Raw genomic sequence first — 22,778 nt, forward strand, 5'->3', positions numbered from 1 at the left:
TAAGCGCAATGTTACGGCGCGCCCTGGGGCGCGTACCGGGGAGCGTCCCGTTAGCACTATTGCCGCGATCGAAGAAACCACATCGTGACGCGTCGCGTAAGCGTGACGTATCGCGTTGCCGCGCAATGTGTCTTATGACGCGCTTCGAAAACGCACCCGGAAGCGCTCCGCGGCGCGGCCCGGTGGGCGTAGCGTAAGCGCGCCGGAGCGCGTAACGTAAGCGCACCGGGTCATGTGTCAGGTCATGTGACCTGAAAATAACGCTTTTCATTGGTTCTCATCATTTTTTTTCTCCAAATGATGAAAGCCCCCTCCTTTTTTCCTCATTCTAACTTTCTTTATTGAGAGAGCAAGAGCTATTTTTGATCACTGCAATGGCATCACTTGTAGCTGCAGCTGGTGCACCCCCACCACCACCAAGAAAAGAAGGTCCAACACCACAGTTCCTTGGAGGAGAAGAAGAAGAGGAAGAAGAGGAGGAGGAGCAACAATCAAGGCACTTCCTGCGTGAACAACCAAGGCAAAGGCACGTTAAAGTGCACTATGTTTGGCAATTCTTTTCCATCCCTGAAGGCCAAAAAAAGGTGAACGCCCCCAAAATCACCTGTCTAATTTGTGGCTCAGTCCTCTCCAGGGGCAATCCCCTAAAGAAATATTCATTTGGTAATTTTACCATGATCCTCCACATGGAGAGGTTTCATCCAAATAACTTAGCCCACGCTGAACTACAGGGACTTCAGAACAACCTACCCCCTGTGGCCAGCACCTCCTCTACTGAAAACTCACATTCTGGTCCTGAAGCACGCCAAATGGTACCAAATATACAACCAAAATTTGGCACCATAAAACATGTTTGCATTTTCTGTGGCAAAACATTATGTTATGGTGAACTTAGTGTCACCTTAATAAATTATGCTGTGGACAACCACCAATGCAACAAGAAAAGGAAGCACTAATTCTTTTCTTTTTTTTGCTCCTGTTGAGCCATTTCCACTTCCCTGTTTTTTGTTTGTTCCCTTAAAAAACACAAAAAAAATATTAAATTGTCCAAAAATACAACAAAAAAAAAATGTTCAGTAAAATAATAAAAAAATATATAAAACAACAAAAACAATTAAAAAAAGTTATTTACAGAACTACCTCACATTTATAAAATTAAACCTATATTTTTAAAGGATCTCTGTCAATTTTTTGTCCTTAGGGTACGCGTACCGGGGTGCGCCCCCCAAAAAAAGATTTATTTTTTTTTAAATTTCACCAAAGTACGCTCCCTGGTACGCTCCTCGGTGCGCGTACCGGGCGCTCCCCCCGCGAAAATTTAAAAAAAATTAAAAACATTTTTTTACCCGAGGGACCCTTTTATGGCCCCCCCATCAAACCTAAGGGGTCAGGGGGGGTATACCCTGCCCCCTTTTGGTGATTTCCCCCTTTGTTTTTTGCCACCTCTTGTGTCTCGATCCTACCGAGACACAAGATGGCGGCCGCTGCGGACTGTTTCGAATGTTTACAGACACCCGAGAGCCAATCAGCTTTCCGTGCGCAAGTCGCGTGGCGCGCCCGGAGCGCTCCCCGGTACGCGCACCGGGGCACGCTTACAGATATATAAATGTTTTTTTAACCTAAATTACTCAAAATTCTCTGGAGCACATATCTTAAGACATAGCAAAGGCACATCGGGCTACCAGTCCCTACAATTTTGCCAAGTTTGGTGAAAATCCATTCAGCCGTTCGAGCTAAAAGTGCGACAGACCGCCCTATGGAAATTAACATGGGGAAAACACGTTTTGGGACCCCCCTTTTATCTCGGCCCCCGCTTGATGAATCCCCCCCAAACTTTCAGGGAAGGAGCGGAGAGCCGCGAGGCAAAGTTGCTGAAAAAGTCAGGCAGATTCCTCAACCGGCGCCAAAGTTATTCCCAATAGAATGTTGCGATTTCCCTATGGAAATCAATCCTAACTATAACTATCTACTGGCGACCGCCAGTAGGTAATATATATATATATATATATATATATATATATATATATATATATATATATATATATATATATATATATATATACATATATATATATATATATATATGGCTGTATTCATTATTTATTGATTTTTGTTATGACAACATTCTGATGGATAACTAAGAAGAGTTTCTTGCGATAATTATTGCAGTCCAAATCTTCTCCCCTTAGGGGTTTGTCTGAGGCAGGAGCCAGCATTAAAATTGTGCCTTACAATACTAACCTGATATTTCATGTACCAAAATATCTATCTGTAGGCTTAAATATAAGATATAACAATTCACTCCTAAATGCCTGTTTCTTTTAACTTGGGCTTTTTACAATCAATATGTCAAGCCTAATGATGTTATCATAACATTTCATAAAAATCAGAACAGATCTATGGCAACTGAAATATTTTTTCTTAGTGAACCATTCAGGTATGTAGCTCTTTTTATTTGCTTATCATCAAAACCACCTGCGGTCTCTTGCATTGAGCACACACTTTGCCACAACCAACCATCAGTCATACAGTCATAGGACTACACAATATACCAAAGCACAGCTTGCAAAGCAAAATACTATCTCTCCCAAGAGGGCTAACTAGGATTCTGACACTGCAAATCTATGCATGATTTATTGTGAGGTAGGGGATAGAGGGCACTACTCTGGGAATCTCTGAGATTCCATGTGACAATATACCTATGTGGACACTTTAATGCAGAGTAAGAAAAATCTGCTCTGCAAAGCCTATTGACTTTAACATATATGCTTTTCACAATCAGTATGCCGGGTCTACTGTCTTTATTGTAACTTTTCATTATAAACAATTAAGTCTATAACATTTATCACTGATTGTCACCACAAACAGAGGAGGCATACTATGTTGGTTCATTTGCTTTCCCACAAGGCATCCATCAAATTACAAATATGTACAAAATACAGTTGACAAATCAATATAAAATTCCGAGTAATGGAGTCTAATAAGGATTACCATAGCACACATTTTCTATCCTAATGGTTTGTTCAGGTGGACCACATGCACCAAATCCTTTGCCTGCTTAAGTAATCTCTGAGATTCCATGTAACAAAATACCTGCCTAGAGGCTCTAGAAGAGTGAAATAGCAATCCGCAATTAAAAGCAGTTTAATTTTGTCACATCCTTTTCACAATAAGTAAATAAGGCCTACTTGCTTTGTCATAACTTTTCCCAGTGAACTGATAAAGCCTATTTCCTTTACTAATGGCTTGACACTATATGCTACCTAAGCTTACAGAATTGCACAGAAGCTGGCAACCGTCAGACATACATTTATACAATTATAAATATGTACAAGATTACATTTGGCAAAACAATATAAAGCCCCTCTCAATAGGGCCCACCAAGAATTATCAAAGTGAAATTCTATTCCCAGTCTTTTTCTGCTTGGATGACCAATGCCATACCCCTTGGTGTGGTAGTCCCCTAAACGTTTTGCCTTCAGCCTTCCTGTCTTGCTGAATTGGTTTTTGTTGATCTTAAAATGCTGCGCACTTTACCACCGTGAATAAGTGCTAAAGTGCTTGTGCTCTCCTCCTAAACATGGTCAAATGTTCTTGCGTCTGAATGGCATATTTAATTTATTTAGAAGCCTCTTGTAGAGTGGTATAGAATATACCCTGGACCGCCAAAATAAATGCTACTAGTGGGCCAACATCGCTTATTGTGCCACCCGCTTATGTATCGCCTTAAAATATGTCCCAGGCCTGGCATTGCAGCCTGAATGCAGTTTTAAACTGCTAATTCAACTTTGCATTGTAACCCCCTTGTGAAGCCTTAAAGTCGCCTTTAATGGCTTATAAGTAACTTCTAAGGTAGCCCTATGTGGTCCATAGGGCAGGGTGAATTGTAACTCCTAGATTTATTTTTTACTACTGTGAGGCCTACCACTCCCATAGGATAACATTGGGTTACCTTAATACATTTAATAAGCACTAACGTTTGATCGGGAACAGATAAGTGTTCGGTGTCTGAGAAGTTATAATTAAAAATTCTCTTCAATAGTAAAGTCGGATTTAACATTTTGAAAATGGCACTTTGAATTGGCATTTTTCTGCCGTAAACTATATGGTGCATGCAATCTCTCCTTGGTCACATGACTGGGTGTAATTAGCAGTTGGACTTTGTTGATGCCTCCCAAACATTCATACCATAGAGTGATTAAGTGGGCTTGAATGAGCCATCAACTGGAAGGATGGAGGGCAGAGCTGGGTACAGCTGAATAGGATGTGCTCTGCCTTCACACAGAGAACTTATCACCACTGCATTGTCCTTGCAGCCAGCTTGGAACAGGAGCACTTCAAAGGAAAACGTCTAGAAACTTCAAAGAAGTTACCTCGTATAAAAGTGGTCCCTCAGACCCATTCTTCAATTCACTTTCTGGACCAGTGGAAGGACTCTCAGAGGACTACCTGATACAGTGGACTACTGTGTACTGCACAAGCCAGGTTTGCTGCTCTTGGAAAGGCTGCTTTGCTGCCTGGGGACTGCCTTGAACACTCAGAGGTCTGCCCTGCTGCTTGAGCCCTTCATCACCTGCACCCAGTACTACCAGGGCGCCTCCTGGTCAGAGCCTCAGAGTAAGAAAAGGCTCCCTCCATTTTGAACCTGCATCTGGATTCAGCTGAGGGAGTTGTTATCTCCCAAAAGGTGATCCTCCAGTTCTAGTGATGGTGCTAAAGCTGTCCAATTCGAAAACTTGGGACTTAAAAACATTTTGGCTAAAAACAGCTCTCAGGTCCGAAGGAAGACTGGAACCAACTTGCTTTTCTATCCGCACAAGGTGCATCGCTGTTTGGCGTGACTTTGCGGCAGCTCCTGCTACACTCTTCTCCGCAGAAGCAAATCTTGTTCAGAGGCCCCTTGGCAATGGGATGCTAAGACATCTGGAACTATCATCGAGTACAGCCTCCAGCTTCATCTAGCTGAAGATATTCATCCTCGAAAAAAAGTTACTTAACCCAAACTTAAAAATCTTCAGTGACTTCGTCCAGCGGTTTCCCGACAAGGACGCTTCATTCTCAGATACCCCCTGCAGCCTTGCGCAGCCGAACTTACCATCTTTCAGAACATTTTCTTTCAACTCTCTTTTGTGAGGCTGAAGGTTAACTCTGACTGGTCCCAATCACTCTTTTTCGACTTTGTCTCAGTCTTGTGTTACTAGATGTCTACGGTTGGCACAATAATTGATTGATTGATTGATTGATTTTAAAACTTATATAGTGCTTACTGTCACCCCAAGGGTATCCTGGCGCTTCAGACTAAAACTGAATCACAATGGAATAGGTCGCACCTGTCAGAGCCTAAATAGAGGACTCAAGCTAAGCTCTAGGAAAAAGACATGTTTCCAGGTTCCTGCGAAACTCTAGCAGGGCGCTGATCTGTCTAAGGCTCTGGGGGAGTCCATTCCACAGCCGAGCGCCGGCCACACTAAATGTACTACCTCCTAGTCTGGCCCGTTTGAACCTAGGCACCGTAAGTAGGGCGGCACTGGACGAGCGGAGCTGCCTAGTGGGATGATACCAAGAGAAGCTTTCCTGCATAGGAACTGGCCCTAGCTCATGTACCGCTTTAAAGACCAAACATAGGGATTTGAAGCGAATACGTTCCCTCACTAGTAGCCAATGCAGCTCTCTCAAGGCCAGTGTTGTCGAGGCACAGCGTTGCCAGCCAAGGGCAAGTTTAGCTGCTGCAGACTGGATTCTTTGGAGCCCCTGCAGAATGTATAATGGGGCCCCCAGATACAAGGAATTGCAATAATCCAGCCTGCTACCTACTATACTGCTTACTACCAGTGGGCGCGCCTCTTTAGGTAGCAGGAGAAGTATTTTACGTAGCATACGTATTAGAGCAAAGCAGACGTTGGTCGGTCCTATTAGCCTGTTATTCCATCTGGAGATCCTTGTCAATCAGCACCCCCAGATTGCGTACTTTGCTTGCCGGGGTCAGTGGTTCCTCCTCAGGGGTAAGCCTAAATTCAGAGGGAAATTGTCTAGGTAGCCTACCCGAGGAACAGTAAAGCCGCTCTGTCTTTCCTGCGTTGAATTGTAGGGAATTCCTACTAAGCCAATTGGCTGTCTTCCGCATGCATTCCTGGAACAGGTCAAGGAAAACTGCGTTGTCACCTTCCAGAGAGAATGCCAGTTGTGTGTCGTCCGCATAATTGACTATGCAGACTCCGGCAGACTTTATAATGGGGAGCAGGGGCTGCAGATGAATATTAAATAAGATGGGACTGATCGCAGAACCCTGCGGCACCCCATGGATGACTGATGATTTACTGGCAGTGAAAGGAGCTAGTGTTACCAACTGATGACGTCCTGTTAGGTAGGATTGTAGCCATTGCAGTGCCCGCCCCCTTACTCCTATATTCTGTAGTCTTTCCAGTAGGATGAGATGGTTCACCGTGTCGAATGCGGCCGTCATATCGAGAAGCACTAGCACGGTCGCATTCCCGTTGTCGGTACGCATCCGTAGGTTATCCAACATTGTGACCAGAGCCGTCTCCGTCCCATGGCCAGGGCGGAAGCCAAACTGATCTTTGTCGAGCAAGGAGTTCTCCTCCAGAAAACGCGACAATTCCCTGCTGACTGTTTTCTCTAGGATCTTCACTGGATAGGGTAGGAGAGAAATAGGCCTGAACTTGGCCGGTACTGATGGATCCAGGGAGGGCTTTTTAATCAGTGGAGTCACCACCGCCAGTTTCCATTCCTCTGGGACCTCTCCTTTCTCCAGGGACTGATTACATATCTGCCTCACCCAAGGGAGAGTGTCTCGGCCAGATGACTTCCATATTCTGGAGGGGAAGTGATCATTCGGTGAGCCTGAAGAGACACTCTCTACCAGACTATCAAATGCAGCTTTTGAGAGGGTTTGGAAATTATTCAGAGATACCGGTTGTAGTTGATCTTCTGCTCCCGACTGTACAGGGTTAAGTTGTTCAGCCTTGTTGTTAGCAGTGAGACTATCCACGATCCTAGCGATCTTGTCCTGGAAATGTGTGGCAATTTCATCGCAGAGTTTTTGAGAAGCTGCCACTTTATTATCCATACATTTGGGGGCAGACATAGTTCGTGATTTCAAAGAGGGCTTTTGTCCCATTAGATGCGTGGGCAATTGAGCTTGCATAAAAGTCGGCCTTGGCTTTAAGGATACTTTCCTTGTAATGCAGCTGTCTCCGTCTTAGTTCAATTTTCTCTTCCTCCCCATACCCCTTCCTCCATTTCCTCTCCGCCTTCTTGCGAAGCATGCAGAGCTGTTTCAGCTCCTCATTGAACCAAGGCGCTGTAGCCTTCCTCTTATTTTTTATCCCCGTCATGGGGATTACCTGGTCTAAGATGGCAGATACATGGTTTGTGTAGAGTAAGTAATTCTCTTCTACAGATAGCATGGGGCCGAAGTATGTGACCTCTGGATCAAATACTGGGGTTCTAGTCTGACCCAGTTTCGCCCATTCCCTGCCTATCCTATAGGACCTTTGCTGACCTCCACTGTCCCTTGAGTGCATCGTCCTGATACTATACAGGACTAAATAGTGGTCTGACCAACTCTGAGGCATTACATTTAGTACCCTCGTTGTGGCCTGATTAGAAAATAGCAGATCAAGGACATGCCCCTCTTCATGTGTTGGGCTTTCCACCATCTGGGTGAGGTCCAGATTTGTACAAGTATGTCTTAGATCTCGCAGATGGTTATTAGCCTTCCCATCTTCCCAGAGATTAAAATCTCCAAGAATAATCATTCTAGAGTGGGCCACCGTAAGATTGGTAATAACATCAAAGAGGTTTTGATAATCTATAGCATAGGAGTCCGGTAAGTAGGTTCCCGCTTAAAGAGTATAGTTCGAACCCCATCACTTCTATACCCTCTACTTCCTTAGTCTGTAGGAGTCTGAAATCCAGCTCTTCTTTAAAGATTACTCCCACTCCCCCCCTCTGCCCGAGGCCCTGGGCTTATGTAGAATTTTATAGCCACTAGGGCAGGCACATCCCAGAACAGTGGTGGACTCTACATTCAGCCACGTTTCTCTTAGGAATAGTACATCAAGTCGGAGATCATCAATCAGATCTGAGACCTCACCATAATTTTAAAAAACTTAAAACATTCATGTCCATTTCTACTGATTGGATTTTTGTAATTTTGGTGTCAAGTAATTTATAAAATGTTCCTTTATTTTTATCAATTGATGTGGGAGTTTTCTTGTGTTGTGTTTTCAGTTTCTTACTGTTTGTGTGCTGCATGCATACTTAACACATTGCCTCTAAATGAAGTATGACTGCTTTTTGTGCCGAGCTACCAAAGGGTTAAAATCAGGTTAATTTAGTGACTGTTGTGGTTTACCCTTACTGGGATAGTGGCTGTTACTTGACCAGGGCTAACACCTCAGCTAATCAACAACCCAATTACTCACAAACACCATGTCTTTGCGCAAAGCTGTCCCCTTGCGACCAAATGGTCACGAGGATACATTTTGTGTTAAGAAATAGTGCTAATTGAAACAGAACACGAAAAGAGAGTGCAAGCAGCCACTCGCGCTTGATTAATGTGCTCTTGGGTAGGATTTTTCTACAACTTACTACAGCATTTAGCGCTATTTCCTTAGCACAAAAAGCATCCTTGCATCCAAAATGGATGTGGCGATGCATTTTGTGCTAAGCAACAGCACTAAATGAAGCAGAACACGAATAGCGAGTAGCCACTCATGCCCATTAAATGTGTTCCCTCAGTAGGATTTACGCTCCTCAAATTACTCTTAATTAGTAGGCCTTTTTAAAATCGCTATGTGAGCTCGCAGGTCTATGTTGTGCTAAATGTTTCCTGCGAATAATATTATATTGCTGATCGTATTTGTATGGTCGTTATCCTTTTCTCTTGCTCTTTTGCATTTTTACTAAACGTATATTTTTAGCATTCTGACTTGTATACATGTGTGATACATTTATGGATGCCACAGTGCATCTGAATAAAGTTTTCTTGAATTTAGTACTCTTAATTACCGAAGGAGTGGTAATTGCATAATTATTAGTAATTCCACTTCAAAAGTAATGCAGTATTACAGAAATTACTTTGATTACTCTGGCGTAATCGAAACTCTGTCCAGGTCCAGTGCTAAATAGGTGTCAAATTGAAGTACCTGCTGGTCCAGGGCACGGCAAATCATTCCACCATATGGGGTGGAAAACCTAATCTTGAACAGAATAAACGGCTACTCTTTCAAGTGGGAATTTGTTGTCCTTGTTAGGATTACTGAAGTAGTTGTTAAGAATTCTAGGAAAGCCATCAATAACTGTTTGGATGACTCTTCTACCCCTCAAGAGATCCTAAATAATGTTATGGTAATAACTGAATCTGTAATGGAAGCCTTAAGCATTACATCTAAAGGGAAAAAGAAAAATAAGGTCGGCTGGTTGAATAGTTCCTGTACTAAAGCACTGTTGAATTTAACAACTGCCCTTCGTCATTCAGTAGGAGACAAGCAAGAAATAATCCAATTCAGAAAAATCTATCACTCTACTATTCGAAAAAGGAAAATTGACTTCAAACAGGAGTTATGGGATGAACACTGTAAGAGTTCCCTATTGAAAGACAGTGCTGCTTTTTGGAGGGTAAATAAGTCCCCATTTTTGTCTGGACCTAGGGAAACTGGCCCCCTACCTTTTTACTCTCTATACAAATGGTTTAGAAAAAGCTATGCTGTAGGGGTGCCAGGACCTTCCTCTACTTCAAAACCGTCCGATTCCCACTCTCCTCTACGCGGACGACGTGGTGATCATTACCAGCACCCCCCTGGAACTCCAATGCTCACTCAACAGATATAACACCTTCATGTCCAACCTCGATTTAAAAATTAACATCAAAAAACTTTTATAATGAGTGTTGGACTTAGGCATAAAAAAAGGACAGACATCTTTATCAACAATTCCAGGATGGAAAATACGACTTCTTACCCCTATCTTGGAATTCTAATAGATGATAAAGGTTCATGGAGAAATGCAATTGAAGCAAGAAAGCTGTTGTTTTTAAGGTCAACTATGGCGTTAGTTAGTTTTATATGGCTGTGTTATCCCCGTGCACTCAACTTTCTTCTTTGTGATGTTCTACTCAGATAATCAATGTTCGGATTGGCGCCACATCCGTCGCACGTAGTCAAGCCGTGCCTTCTAAACTGTAAACGTAGAGTGGGAAGGGTCACCTCTCACAAGGATGTGCGCACAGATACAATCGAAACAGAGGGTTTCTTAACAGTTCGTCTTAATTTTCTTCCATTAATAACGAATCTTATTCCAATGATTTCATTCGAATTTTATTCCAACGATCAGAATTTTCATAATGGTAAGCTTATGATAATTTCATCATTCATTCCAATCCTTCAAAATACCAAATGCATTTCGGGTCAATGAATGAGACCCTTCGTCAGGGGTCTGTAAAAGAGTGATACAGGACCAAAATAAATACTCACTCAACTGTATGCGCAAATGGTTCTAAACAGTCTACACATGTATAAACGGGGAACTAAAACCGATTGGCGTGGTCATGCATTAAAAGAAAAATTGATGTGGTCAAGCGTGTTGAAAAAACATACCCCAACTGGGTTGCCATAAATGTACCATGTTAACATTTGGTTCACCGAAAAGTGAAAATGCGAGAGAAACGGGTCTTTTATGTGCCTGCGAAATATAGGAAACAAAACGTGGAAAGTATAGACAAAAAACTGAAAGATGCCAAAATGACAACAAAACAACTTACATCCAGACTGGAAAAACACTCTCCTCCGTGTGAGTGTACAAGATGTTTGAGAACCGTTGGTGCTAATGAACCAATCGGTAGCGTGGCTTTCGCGTGTGATGTATGTCACGTGATATGGGTATGTCGGCTTCACGGAAATGTGCGCGATAGAGCATGCAAAGGATCAAATAAAGTTACGCGGTGCCTAAATGCATACCGGGGTGCCCCGAACTGAAAAACAAACATAAATACAATAAGACGCAGTGTCATGTGTCAAGTGCGGGATGCATAAACGTGCCGAAAATGCGCCTATCGAAAAGGAAATACGAACCATGAACTACAAGCAACTGTGAGCAAAATGCAAATAATAAAGTTCAAGAATACTTGATGTGTTTCTAATAGCCCCTCAATATTGAAATATAATGGCAGGCCAAATAAAACATCATTATAAAAAAAAAATCGGTGACATTCCTGGACTCAGGACAGTTCATCAGCCAATGACATGCTTAGTGTAAGGATAAATATTTATAAAAAAACAAGCGTATTCAATCCTATCATTCATCCCTACTGGTTGAAGAGAATTAAGTTTTTTAATCCAAAAATACTCCGCTTGCAGTCTCTGTTTAACGGGATCCATGTCCCGGCGTTGTAGAATGACCTCCAGAATCATACATCTTAGTCGCGAAATCTGATGGCGGGCTTCTTTCCAATGGTTAACCACAGTGGATTTGATGTTGGATAATCTTATATTGCTTTTGTGTTCGGTAATCCGTACTTTCAATTTGCGCTCAGATTGGCCAACATATACTTTGCCACAAGGACATTTGATGACATAAATAATATTCTTTGTGTCACAAGTGCTAGAATGATGTCATTGGCTGATAAACTGTCCTGAGTCCAGGAATGTCACCCATTTTTTGTTTATAATGATGTTTTATTTCGACTGCCATTATATTTCAATATTGAGGGGCTATTAGAAACACATCAAGAATTCTTAAACTTTATTATTTGCATTTAGCTCACAGTTGCGTGTAGTTCATGGTTCGTATTTCCTTTTCGATAGGTGCATTTTCGGCACGTTTATGCATCCCGCACTTGACACATGACACTGCGTCTTATTGTATTTATGTTTGTTTTTCAGTTCGGGGCACCCCGGTATGCATTTACGCACCGCGTAACTTTATTTGATCCTTTCCATGCTCTATCACGCATCTTTCAGTTTTTCGTCTATACTTTCCACATTTTGTTTCCTATATTTCGCAGGCACATAAAAGACACTTTTCTTTTGCATTTTCACTTTTGGGTGACCCAAATGTTAACATGGTACATTTATGGCAACCCAGTTGGGGTATGTTTTTTCAACACGCTTGACCACATCAATTTTTCTTTTAATGCATGACCGCGCCAATCGGTTTTAGTTCCCCGTTTATACATGTGTAGACTGTTTAGAACCATTTGCGCATACAGTTGAGTGAGTATCTAATTTGGTCCTGTATCACTCTTTTACAGACCCCTGACGAAGGGTCTCATTCATTGACTCGAAATGCATTGGGTATTTTGAAGGATTGGAATGAATGATGAAATTATCATAAGCTTACCATTATGAAAATTCTGATCGTTGGAATAAAATTCAAATGCAATCATTGGAATAAGATTCGTTATTAATGGAAGAAAATTCAGATGAACTGTTAAGAAACCCTGTGTTTCGTTAGTTAGTTTTACCCAGAGGCTAGGAAAAAGACCTCCCGCTGAAATGATCTGCATATATCAGGCAAAATGCATCAGCGCTGCTATTTAGGGATCAGGGCTATGGGGCTACGCACAGGCAGATGCTCTTCAGAAAGTGGAGAATAGCTTCCTGAGGTTTATCCTTGCTGTCACACAAGGCACTTCGACCTTTGGTTGCCACTCAGAATTAGGCTTGCCTTTTATCACTGACATCATAAAGATGCAGCCTATCCTGTTATGGCACCGTCTTTGGTCATCAACTAAGTTAGTTCTCTCTCAAAGTCTTTTGAAGGACTGCCTTGCTCTTGAAAACTCTGTAAAGATTGGTTGGCTCCGGTACGTTAAGAAGTTCTTGTACGATTTGAGCCTAGAAAAATATTACCATAATCCCCCACTAATTGCAGAGTTGCAAAGAAAAAAGTTAAAAACTCAGTGCCTGTGTCATCTAGCGGACCTGCGTTTGGCTTCTCAAGCCAATAAACCCTCGGTGCAACACTGCTTGTTGATTTAATCCTCCCTGGCCATTCAGCCCTATTTCGTTTGGAATTTGAATGGCTATGACAGGTTTCTGTTGACCCGATTCAGGTTTAACATCTTCCACCGCTTGGCCTCCTTTCCAAAAATTAACGATTGGTCAAAGTTGCTACCTCCTTGCCCCTGTGATGACCTGTCAACCCAATCTTTAATTCATTTGACCCTTTTTTGTCAATTTTATATAGAACCGAGAAAGGGTTGGCTAGTTCCAATTTTAGAAGGTTTAGGTTTATGCCAATGCCGCTCTGCCTTCATGGTCCGTCAACGTATGGATTCTGACTGGTTTGCACTAAATATTGCTGAATTTTTGAAATGTTGTATTCGTCACAGGAGTAACCTATAACACCAGCACAATGCACTCCGTTTTGATGTATATTAATTTTGTATTTTAAGATTTTTACTGGAATCATGGTGGCTTTTTTAGAAAACTTTTTTAACTGTTATAAATGTAACCAGTTTATCTGTATGTACTTTTAAGGGTTTTCTTAAATGAAACCGAATAAAGTAATTTTGATTGATTGATTGATTGAATTGAGTACTCTTAATTATGAAAGGAGTGGTAATTGCATATTTTATTAGTAATTCCACTTGAAAAGTAATGTCGTATTACAGAAATTACTTTGATTACTCTGGCGTAATCGAAAATCTGTCCAGGTCCAGTGCTAAATGGTTGTCAAATTGAAGTACCTGCTGGTCCAGGGCACGGCAAATCATTCACAAAATTGAACAATGATTTCCGCTGAGGCCGTCCGCTCACAGTTTTGGCAACCAACCGAAAAAAAACATAGCCCCAAGCTTATGGAGAAAGCATGTGACAGTATTTCGGAGTACCAATCATTCAGAAACAGAGCCAAATGGAATCAAGTACCACAACCAGCTTTTAGAGAGTGGGTTCAGCCTGTCAAATGGAAAGCGGTGTACGTTGGATGAAAAGTGGCACTTAAATCGAAGCAGGAATGCATTAGAGTGTGTACGATTTCAAACAGTTCTGAACATTCCAACAGTATATTTGGAGAAGATATAAAGTCTTAAGCCAAAGGATTGAGCCCCAAAAGACAGAGTTTATTTTGCAGTGTATAAAACCTTCAAGAACAATATATCAAAAGGAGTTACCTGGCTTCTTTGTTGTTGTTGTTGTTCTTGTAGTAGCTGTTACAATAGAAACACACAACATTAGGATTCCACTACAGGACACATTTTTTCCGGGTGAACAGTTGATAACAATAACATAGCCACAGAGACTTTCATAAATATACTTGTTTACAAGTTGAACACGTTTATTTCCTTTCTTGGTACTGAAGCAATAGGATTATGTGCAGTATGCCACAACAGGGTATTTCCAGTACATATATATGGGTTGTAGGTGGTGAGGGACTAGTATTAGGTGTATCCTGTTATTCTTTGTTATTGTACCATATAGGGATATATAAATCATCAGCGTGCTTCAAAAGAAGCCTCAGTTCTCTACAACCGCTTTGCACCTAGGTTATATGAAGCCATTAAGTGCTTCAGTTTAGTAAGGAAAGATTTGTTTGGCGAAATCTGAGCCATTATGCAGCTATGTGAGCCATAATCCATGATAGCTTGAGGCCTGGCCTTTAGCTGCTATCCAAGGGTTTAGGCAATCTTGCTTTCCAACAGTGTGAGATGCCAAGCAGCATGTCAGGATTTGCTCGGGTGCAAGAAGAACATTGGAGCCATGCTGAGGGGATTATGTCATCCAAAGTGCCACATGGCCTGGCTTACTGCTGTTGTCTAAGGACTGAGGGGCTGATTTAGAGTTTGGCACAACACACAATCTACCGCGGCATTAGTGGGGGAAGCAGCACCTGATTTACACTGTGCAGCAAGCATTTGCAAACTTTGTGACAAGGGAAGAGAGCTCAGCTAGAAATAAGGTGATGCATTGACGGAAGATTGATATGGGAGGCCAATAAATATTATTTGATGAAGTCAACATGGTGAGTGGGCCATTCAATAAAATTGTGTCTAGTGACTATGTTGGGATTTTAAACATAATCCAAATGCAATAAAATACAAAATAAATATATTTAACATAATCCTTTTGTTATTTAACCCTCATACACCCTATTGGTGTCATGCTTCATCATTCCGTTTTTACTGTTCTCCTTCTCGAGAACCACAAACAGTGATGGTCACCATTAAAATTGCAGGGCTTGCTGGCCACTCAAGCCCAGAATAAAGTTTGAGTGGCCAGCAAGCCCTGCAATTTTAATGGTGAGAATTACACTTATCATTTCTCACTGGGGTTCTGTTGGTATATGTATATACACAATAGTAAGTGTCGTCTGTCTTGTCTTACTATTACACGAGTGAGCATCACTGTTTTTGGTTCTCGAGAAGGAGAAAAAGCACTGATTCTTTTTGTCTTGTCTTTTCCTTTTCTTTTCTCTCATTTCTTCTTTCACTAAAAGAGAGGAAGTTACCTATGATGAAACGTGGGTATACTGGTAATTGTTAGCCAGCAACCCCGTTGGCGGTTCTACCGTGAGGTACTCTCTCTCTTCTTCCACATTTGTTCAGAGGATGGAAGGTGGGAAGTGTGGATGGTAGTTGACATTTTTATATTCTTGATGATAAAGTGACACTGTGACTGAAACAAGTAGTTGGAGTATACACACATAGGGGTATTGAGAAAGCCATTGAAATCCCTGGTTTTCGTCACAAATAATAGGAATAAGTGTCTAAAGGGTGAGGCCTCATTTTGTGTATTAAGCCCCAACTTTCTGCCTTGGTTTTATAAAAGGGAGATCCTACTGTCAGAGTGGGGTGACCACAAAGCCCTATGCTCCTATTTACATTTACCAAATCAAGGACTTGCTTGCAATGATAACCTAATCTCTATCACGCAGCACTCCTTGGATGGTCAAAGACTAGTCTAGTGCCTAAAAAAAAACCTAGAAACTCTTTCAATTTTTCTCAAAACCCACTTAAGGAGTTTTCCTTAACTGGCTAGCTGATATTGGGCAAGAGACGGCAAGTCTGTATTATTATAGACTAACAGAGGTTATTAGAAAGCCCATGCTCAAGGTTATTGACCTACAAAACAGGGAACCCATATGGTTTATTGGGACTTGCTCAAATGCTAATCGCAAGTTGAGGAAGGCCCTTAGTGTGAAGCCCAGGGATAGGAGCGTGATCTCTTTGGCTAGTAAAGAATATAAAACTGTGCACTCAAATAGGAAAAGGGAACTCACAAACAGGACTGAGAGCTACTAGAAAATACAGCTCTCGAAAAGGACAGTAAGTCCTTTTGGGACTTAGTGAAAATAGTTAAATCTAGAAATCCCCCTATTAATCCCCCCTACAAAATACCATTATAGACTTAGATTGGGTCACTCATTTCTGTTCTATTTATGCCATTGGGGAAGAGTCTAGTACGCTATCTGATCTATGCAACAGATTGGGGTGATCCCCACTTTTGTTAATAACATTGCCCAAAGTCGAATCAGCTATTCATCACAGTAGGGGAGGGTAAGTACCAGGCACAGACTGTATACCTATGTATCTGGTGAAATCCATGCATGAGATGTGGCGCCCCCTTATTACTAATATGTTTAACTCCAGTCTAAATATAAACATTCCCTCCTCCTGGACTTCTGCAACAATCGTATTTAAAAAAAGGGCGATCTCATTTCCCCAAAGTGCTATCGCCCTATATCACTTATTGACAGTATGGTCAAAATTATTGGCAGGGTCATTTATGATTGCTTAGCTAACTGGGAGGTGGATACGGGCATTCTTTCCTCCTTTCAATATGGTTTCTGCTCGAAATTAGGCTCAAATGAACAGTGTCTGAACTTGGCTTTAATGATACAAATGCCAGGAATTCTCCCATTTCTCTTGCCTTTATGGATTTTCCACGCTTTTGATTCAGTGGACAGATCCAAATTATGGATAACGTTGTTGGACCAAGGAGAGGACCTCCCATTGATCAATTTTGTATTTTCACTACACTCAGATCTATCGGCCAGACTGCGCCTAAACTCCTAAGTTGAGCTTTCTGCTGCTTTTCGCATGAGTAGCAGAGTGCAGCAGCGTTGTATGTTGGCTCTGCTTTTATTCATATTATAGATAAATGACTAACAACCCACTTAACTTATTTCCATTCTAGGAATAGGACAAACACAAGGAGATGATGGACGGAGCACTGTAACTTTTCAGACACTCACCCCCAGTCAAAGATCTGGGTTGAATCCATCATCGTTCTTTAGCTCACTGCACCAGCCCAGTTCAGATAAAGCTAAATGCAAATGAGTCTTAACCCTGTGCCTCATGGAAGCAGTCTAGCCTGAACTGCCAAACCATGTCTTCCCTGCACCGGAAACAAGCATCCTGGGTTCGGTTTCGGGCTAACAGCCCTCATCAGCCAGGCTAGCTTGAATACAGTGTCAAAGTAAGCAAGGGACCCACGTCTTCGCATACCCTGCCAACTTAGGGCGAACAAAGCAAACACAAGGAGATGATGGACGGAGAGCTGGTACTTTTCAGACATTCACCCCCAGTCACAAATCTGGGTTGAATCCATGATTGTTCTTAAGCTCAGTTCTCCACCGCAGTTCAGATACAGCTATATGCAAATCAGTCTTGACCCTGTGCCTCATGGGAACAGTCCAGCCTGAACTGCCAAGCCATGTCTTCCCTGGACCAGAAACAAGCATCCTGGGACTCTGGTTAATTTATTTTTCAAACAGATGCGTTTCAGCATGTACTGCCTTCCTCAATGTTGGTTCTAAATTACAGTTCTCACGCCACTGATCTTAAACCACTCTCATTGGTTGGAGCATTGGTTGCAATTGACAAGGTATTTCTTGTCCCCCACCACTTACTTTGCCAGCATACCACCATGATGGAACTGTTTTCATTCTTTTAAATGATATATATGTATGTATGTATGTATATATGTATATATATACATATACATATATTTATATATATATATATATATATATATATATATATATATATATATATATATATATATATATATATATATATATATATATATATATATATATATATATATATATATATATATATATATATATATATATATATATATATACATGGATGTATACATTATTTATTGATTTTTGTTATGACAATATTCTGATGGATAACTAAGAAGAGTTTCTTGCGATAATTATTGCAGTACAAATCTTCTCCCCTTAGGGGTTTGTCCCAGGCAGGAGCCGTGCCTTACAATACTAACCTGACATTTCATGTACTAAAATATCTATCTGTAGGCTTAAATATAAGAAATAACAATCCACTCCTAAATGCCTGTTTATTTTAACTTTGGCTTTTCACAATCAATATGTCAAGCCTAATGATGTTATCATAACATTTCATAAAAATCAGAACAGATCTATGGCAACTGTAATATTTTTTCTTAGTGAACCATTCAGGCATATAGCTCTTTTTATTTGCTTATCATCATAACAGTACAGTCATATAACTACACAATATACCAAAGTACAGCTTGCAAAGCAAAATACTATCTCTCCCAAGAGGGCTAACAAGAATTCTGACACTGCAAATCTATCCATGATTTATCGTGAGGTAGGGGATAGAGGGTACTACTCTGGGAATCTGTGAAATTCCATGTGACAATATACCTATGTGGACACTTTAATGCAGAGTAAGAAAAATCAGCTCTGCAATGCCTATTGACTTTAACATATATGCTTTTCACAATCAGTATGCCAGGTCTACTGTCTTTATTGTAGCTTTTCATTATAAACAATGAAGTCTATAACATTTATCACTGAATGTCACCACAAACAGAGGAGGCATACTATGTTGGTTCATTTGCTTTCCCACAAGGCATCCATCAAATTACAAATATGTACAAAATACAGTTGTCAAATCAATACAAAATTCCTAGTAATGGAGTCTAATAAGGATTACCATAGCACACATATTCTATCCTAATGGTTTGTTCAGGTGGACCACATGCACCAAATCCTTTGCCTGCTTAAGTAATCTTTGAGATTCCATGTAACAAAATACCTGCCTAGAATCTCTAGCAAAGTGAAATAGCAATCCACAATTAAAAGCGGTTTAATTTTGTCACATCCTTTTCACAATAAGTAAATAAGGCCTACTTGCTTTGTCATAACTTTTCCCAGTGAACTGATTAAGCCTATTTCCTTTACTAATGGCTTGACACTATATGCTACCTAAGCTTACAGAATTGCGCAGAAGCTGGCAACTGTCAGAGATACATTTATACAATTATAAATATGTACAAGATTACATTTGGCACAACAATATAAAGCCCCTCTCAATAGGGCCCACCAAGAATTATCAAAGTGAAATTCTATTTCCAGTGTTTTTTCTGCTTGGATGACCAATGCCATACCCCTTGGTGTGGTAGTCCCCTAAACGTTTTGCCTTCAGCCCTCCTGTCTTGCTGAATTGGTTTTTGTTGATCTTAAAACTTTGCGAAATTTACCACCGTGAATAAGTGCTAAAGTGCTTGTGCTCTCTTCCTAAACATGGTAAAATGTTCTTGCGTCTGAATGGCATATTTAATTTATTTAGAAGCCTCTTGTAGAGTGGTATAGAATATACCCTGGACCGCCACAATAAATGCTACTAGTGGGCCTACATCGCTTATTGTGCCACCCGCTTATGTATCGCCTTAAAAAATGTCCCAGGCCTGGCATTGCAGCCTGAATGCAGTTTTAACCTGCTAATTCGACTTTGCAATGTAACCCCCTTGTGACGCCTTAAAGTTGCCTTTTATGGCATATAAGTAACTTCTAAGGTAGGCCCTATGTGGTCCATAGGCCAGGGTGAATTGTAACTCCTAGATTTATTTTTTACTACTGTGAGGCATACCACTCCCATAGGATAACATTGGGTTACCTTAATACATTGAATAAGCACTAATAAGCGCTAACGTTTGATCGGGAATGTAGGAGAGTAGGTCTGCTTTCCTATGGTCACCCCACTTTTTGCTTTTTGCTTTACTGGTTTTCAACTTTAATGTGGCTGTGGGCCTGCTAATCAGACCCACAGACCAGCTGTTCTCTCTCTAAATTCATACCATGTACTTTAGGTACATAACCAATTGGGAAATGGGTCACCCTTGTGACTCCCTATATAGTGAACCATTGGTACCCACGGCATAGGTGCACCCAAGGCCTACCAGGGGCTGCAGCATATCTTATGCCACCCCTGGCTGGCCATCCAAACTGACACAACTGGCTGATCACTCAGCTGGGGCAAGGTTGTGTAATCACCCCTTGCTTAGGTATAGTATTCCTATACCTACCATTCTATATAGGCACATATATACCTATAAGTCACTCCTATGGCAGGCCTTAACAATCCTGAAGGCAGAGTGATTGGTTTTGTGTGAGATGAGGCTCTAGCATAAGCTGAGCCTGTCTGCAGCTTTCGAAACCATGTCCTTATAGCTGTTCTATGATATAGCGATACCATATACTCTTAAGTGCATTATAATCCTCGCGGTTAAATGCTAACTCTGGTTTGGTTTTTATCAAAACATGTTGTGTAAAGTGTCATACGCTTTGGAATACTACCCCCTCACCGGTTCTGGCGACGGGGGTAGCATTCCACCCTTCTAGAGGGAGAAGACATGTTGTTCCTCTTAATCCCGGTTAAAGTTAACCAGAGCCTCAGCATCACAAAATGGATGCTGCTGCCACAGACACAAGTCTGACCTCCTGCTGCTGGGAGTCCTTCCAGCGAGGGACGCTTGGACAATAGGTTTCCTGTCTTGGGAGGTGCTAGCACCACCCCAGACAGGCCATAGTGTATTGGGGCAGGGAGGGCTGAATGAAATGAGACACTGCCTGGGGCACACAAGGTGTCCCATGCTTAGCCCGGTTCAAACGAGTTGCTGGGGCACTCCAGCCCCAGCTCTGGTGCAAAACTGGACATAGGGAAAGGGGTGTAACCACCCCCTTCCCTGGTCCCACCCATAGGAGGGACTTAACAGGTAATCCAGCCCCTCAGATTAGTATATAGGTAGGAGCTGAGTCAAGAGACTTTAGATTTATCCTGAACTGAAACTTGTAACGAAATTCTGGACCTTCGACATTCTACTGCAACTAGAAGACTGAAGAATCTCCCCTGTGGTCAAGGAGTGACCACCCTGTGCAAACAGGCACCATCCAGAGATCTGCGGTTTACTTTGTCGATGCTCCCACCGGAGCCCGAGCACAGAGTCCGACAAGAGCCAGACCTCCAGACTTCCTTGACACCGATCCAAGGCCACAGCAAAGCTGAGACCCGTGGAGGCGACCAGAGACGTGGGACCAGCCATCTTGAATAACCTGCTATTTGCTACTTGTGAAGCTTCTGAGGGACCATTGCAGTTGTGCATTGGGGATTGAGAAGTCCCAGCCCCGAGCACCTGCTGCACCAACGCACAGCCCTCCACACTCCACGAGTGCCGCGTGGGGCCTGCCAGTGTTTTTGTGCTTGGCACGTCTGTCCGGTTTCTTGCCCGTTGGTTAGTGGCCTCTGTGACGATGAACCTTTGAACCTGCACCACCTGCCTGATTGCTCCAGGTGGCCCCCTGCTTCCCTGCAAAGGAGAAGCTCCATAGACCTTGCTGGTCTATTCATAAGCGATATTCGATTCCTGTGTGGGTTGCATTTGCCAAGGCCTGTTGACTCCAATCCGGAAGCCGACACCACCAACAGCAAGATCTTTTGTGGGACAGTCCGTATCCAGCTCCTGGTCATCGTCGACACCTCCTGGTCCACCTGGCTGCAGAGTCAAGCTTCATGACATCACCTGATTGCTTCGAGACATCGCCTGGTTCCTTCCTGGTTCCTTCCTGGTCACTGGCTAGTGACCCAGACTCTGTCCCCTCTGCTTTCAGGTACTCTTCATCCTCGATCCGCCCTTGGATCCAACTGGACACTTCTCTCCTGGTCGCCTGCAGAATCTTTTTACAGGTCTCCATAGGAATCAGCGACGAAACCCGACACAACTTGACACATATGCACCCGGCTCCTGTGGGCGAGGTAACACGGGCACTCCGGTGCTCCTGTAGGTATTGACTATCCTAGTGTCCTAGTTTTCAGTGGCTTTCTCCTTGTACATCCGGAAGTGTCCTAAAAGAACTAGTTTCTAACTCTTACGTTCCCATTGTTTCCCTATGGTAACTCGCGTGTGTGAATAGACACTGCACAGGCATCCCGTGGGCCTCCTGCTCCCTAACTCTTGTTAGCTCAGCGTAGCCCCAGAGATTCCCTAGACCCTAGGCCTATCCTGTGTTTGTGACGTGGTTCTTTTACCACTATTTTAGTATATGGTTTTACGTGCCCCTTGGGCTCTACTGTATATTGTGCAACTTATTGTATGATAATTAAGTAACTTGTTATGCACTTTGCCCTCTGACCTCATAAAGAGTTCAGAGGGATTGTGTTAGTAATAAATACATATATATTTTATATATAACCTCTGTGGTGTCCTTTCATTTGGTATTCAAAGGGTTACATATGGTAAAACAGCTTGCTTCACATGCTCTCTGAAGTTTTAGCCTAATACTGCTTTGTCCATGCTAACTCTAGGATAGCTGGTCTATAAGGTTGACTTTACAACCATCACCATAAGGGTTGTTTGGACTGGTGCTAGGTGCTCACTAGAATAGTGAACATCATATACCAGGCCAACTTCTCACATAGGTGTGCAGCGGTTGGGATAAGAGCTTGCTGTTGTTTTACCAATTGTAATCTTAAGATATCA

The 22,778-nt window shown here is 42.1% G+C and overlaps 1 protein-coding gene across 3 annotated transcripts in view; it reads right to left on the reverse strand.

Annotated features, from left to right (window-relative positions):
- The window catches only part of LOC144755246 (scavenger receptor cysteine-rich domain-containing protein DMBT1-like), a 735,795-nt gene that overhangs the window by 452,492 nt on the left and 260,525 nt on the right, over positions 1 to 22,778 (reverse strand). For all 3 annotated transcript variants that reach the window (XM_078643989.1, XM_078643988.1, XM_078643987.1), the window contains one exon: positions 14,138 to 14,173. In XM_078643989.1, coding sequence (XP_078500115.1) covers positions 14,138 to 14,173 — 36 coding nt within the window. The remainder of the gene's footprint in view (positions 1 to 14,137; positions 14,174 to 22,778) is intronic.

The sequence above is a fragment of the Lissotriton helveticus genome, chromosome 5_1 (assembly GCF_964261635.1).
Source record: "Lissotriton helveticus chromosome 5_1, aLisHel1.1, whole genome shotgun sequence".
Lineage (NCBI taxonomy): Eukaryota > Metazoa > Chordata > Amphibia > Caudata > Salamandridae > Lissotriton > Lissotriton helveticus.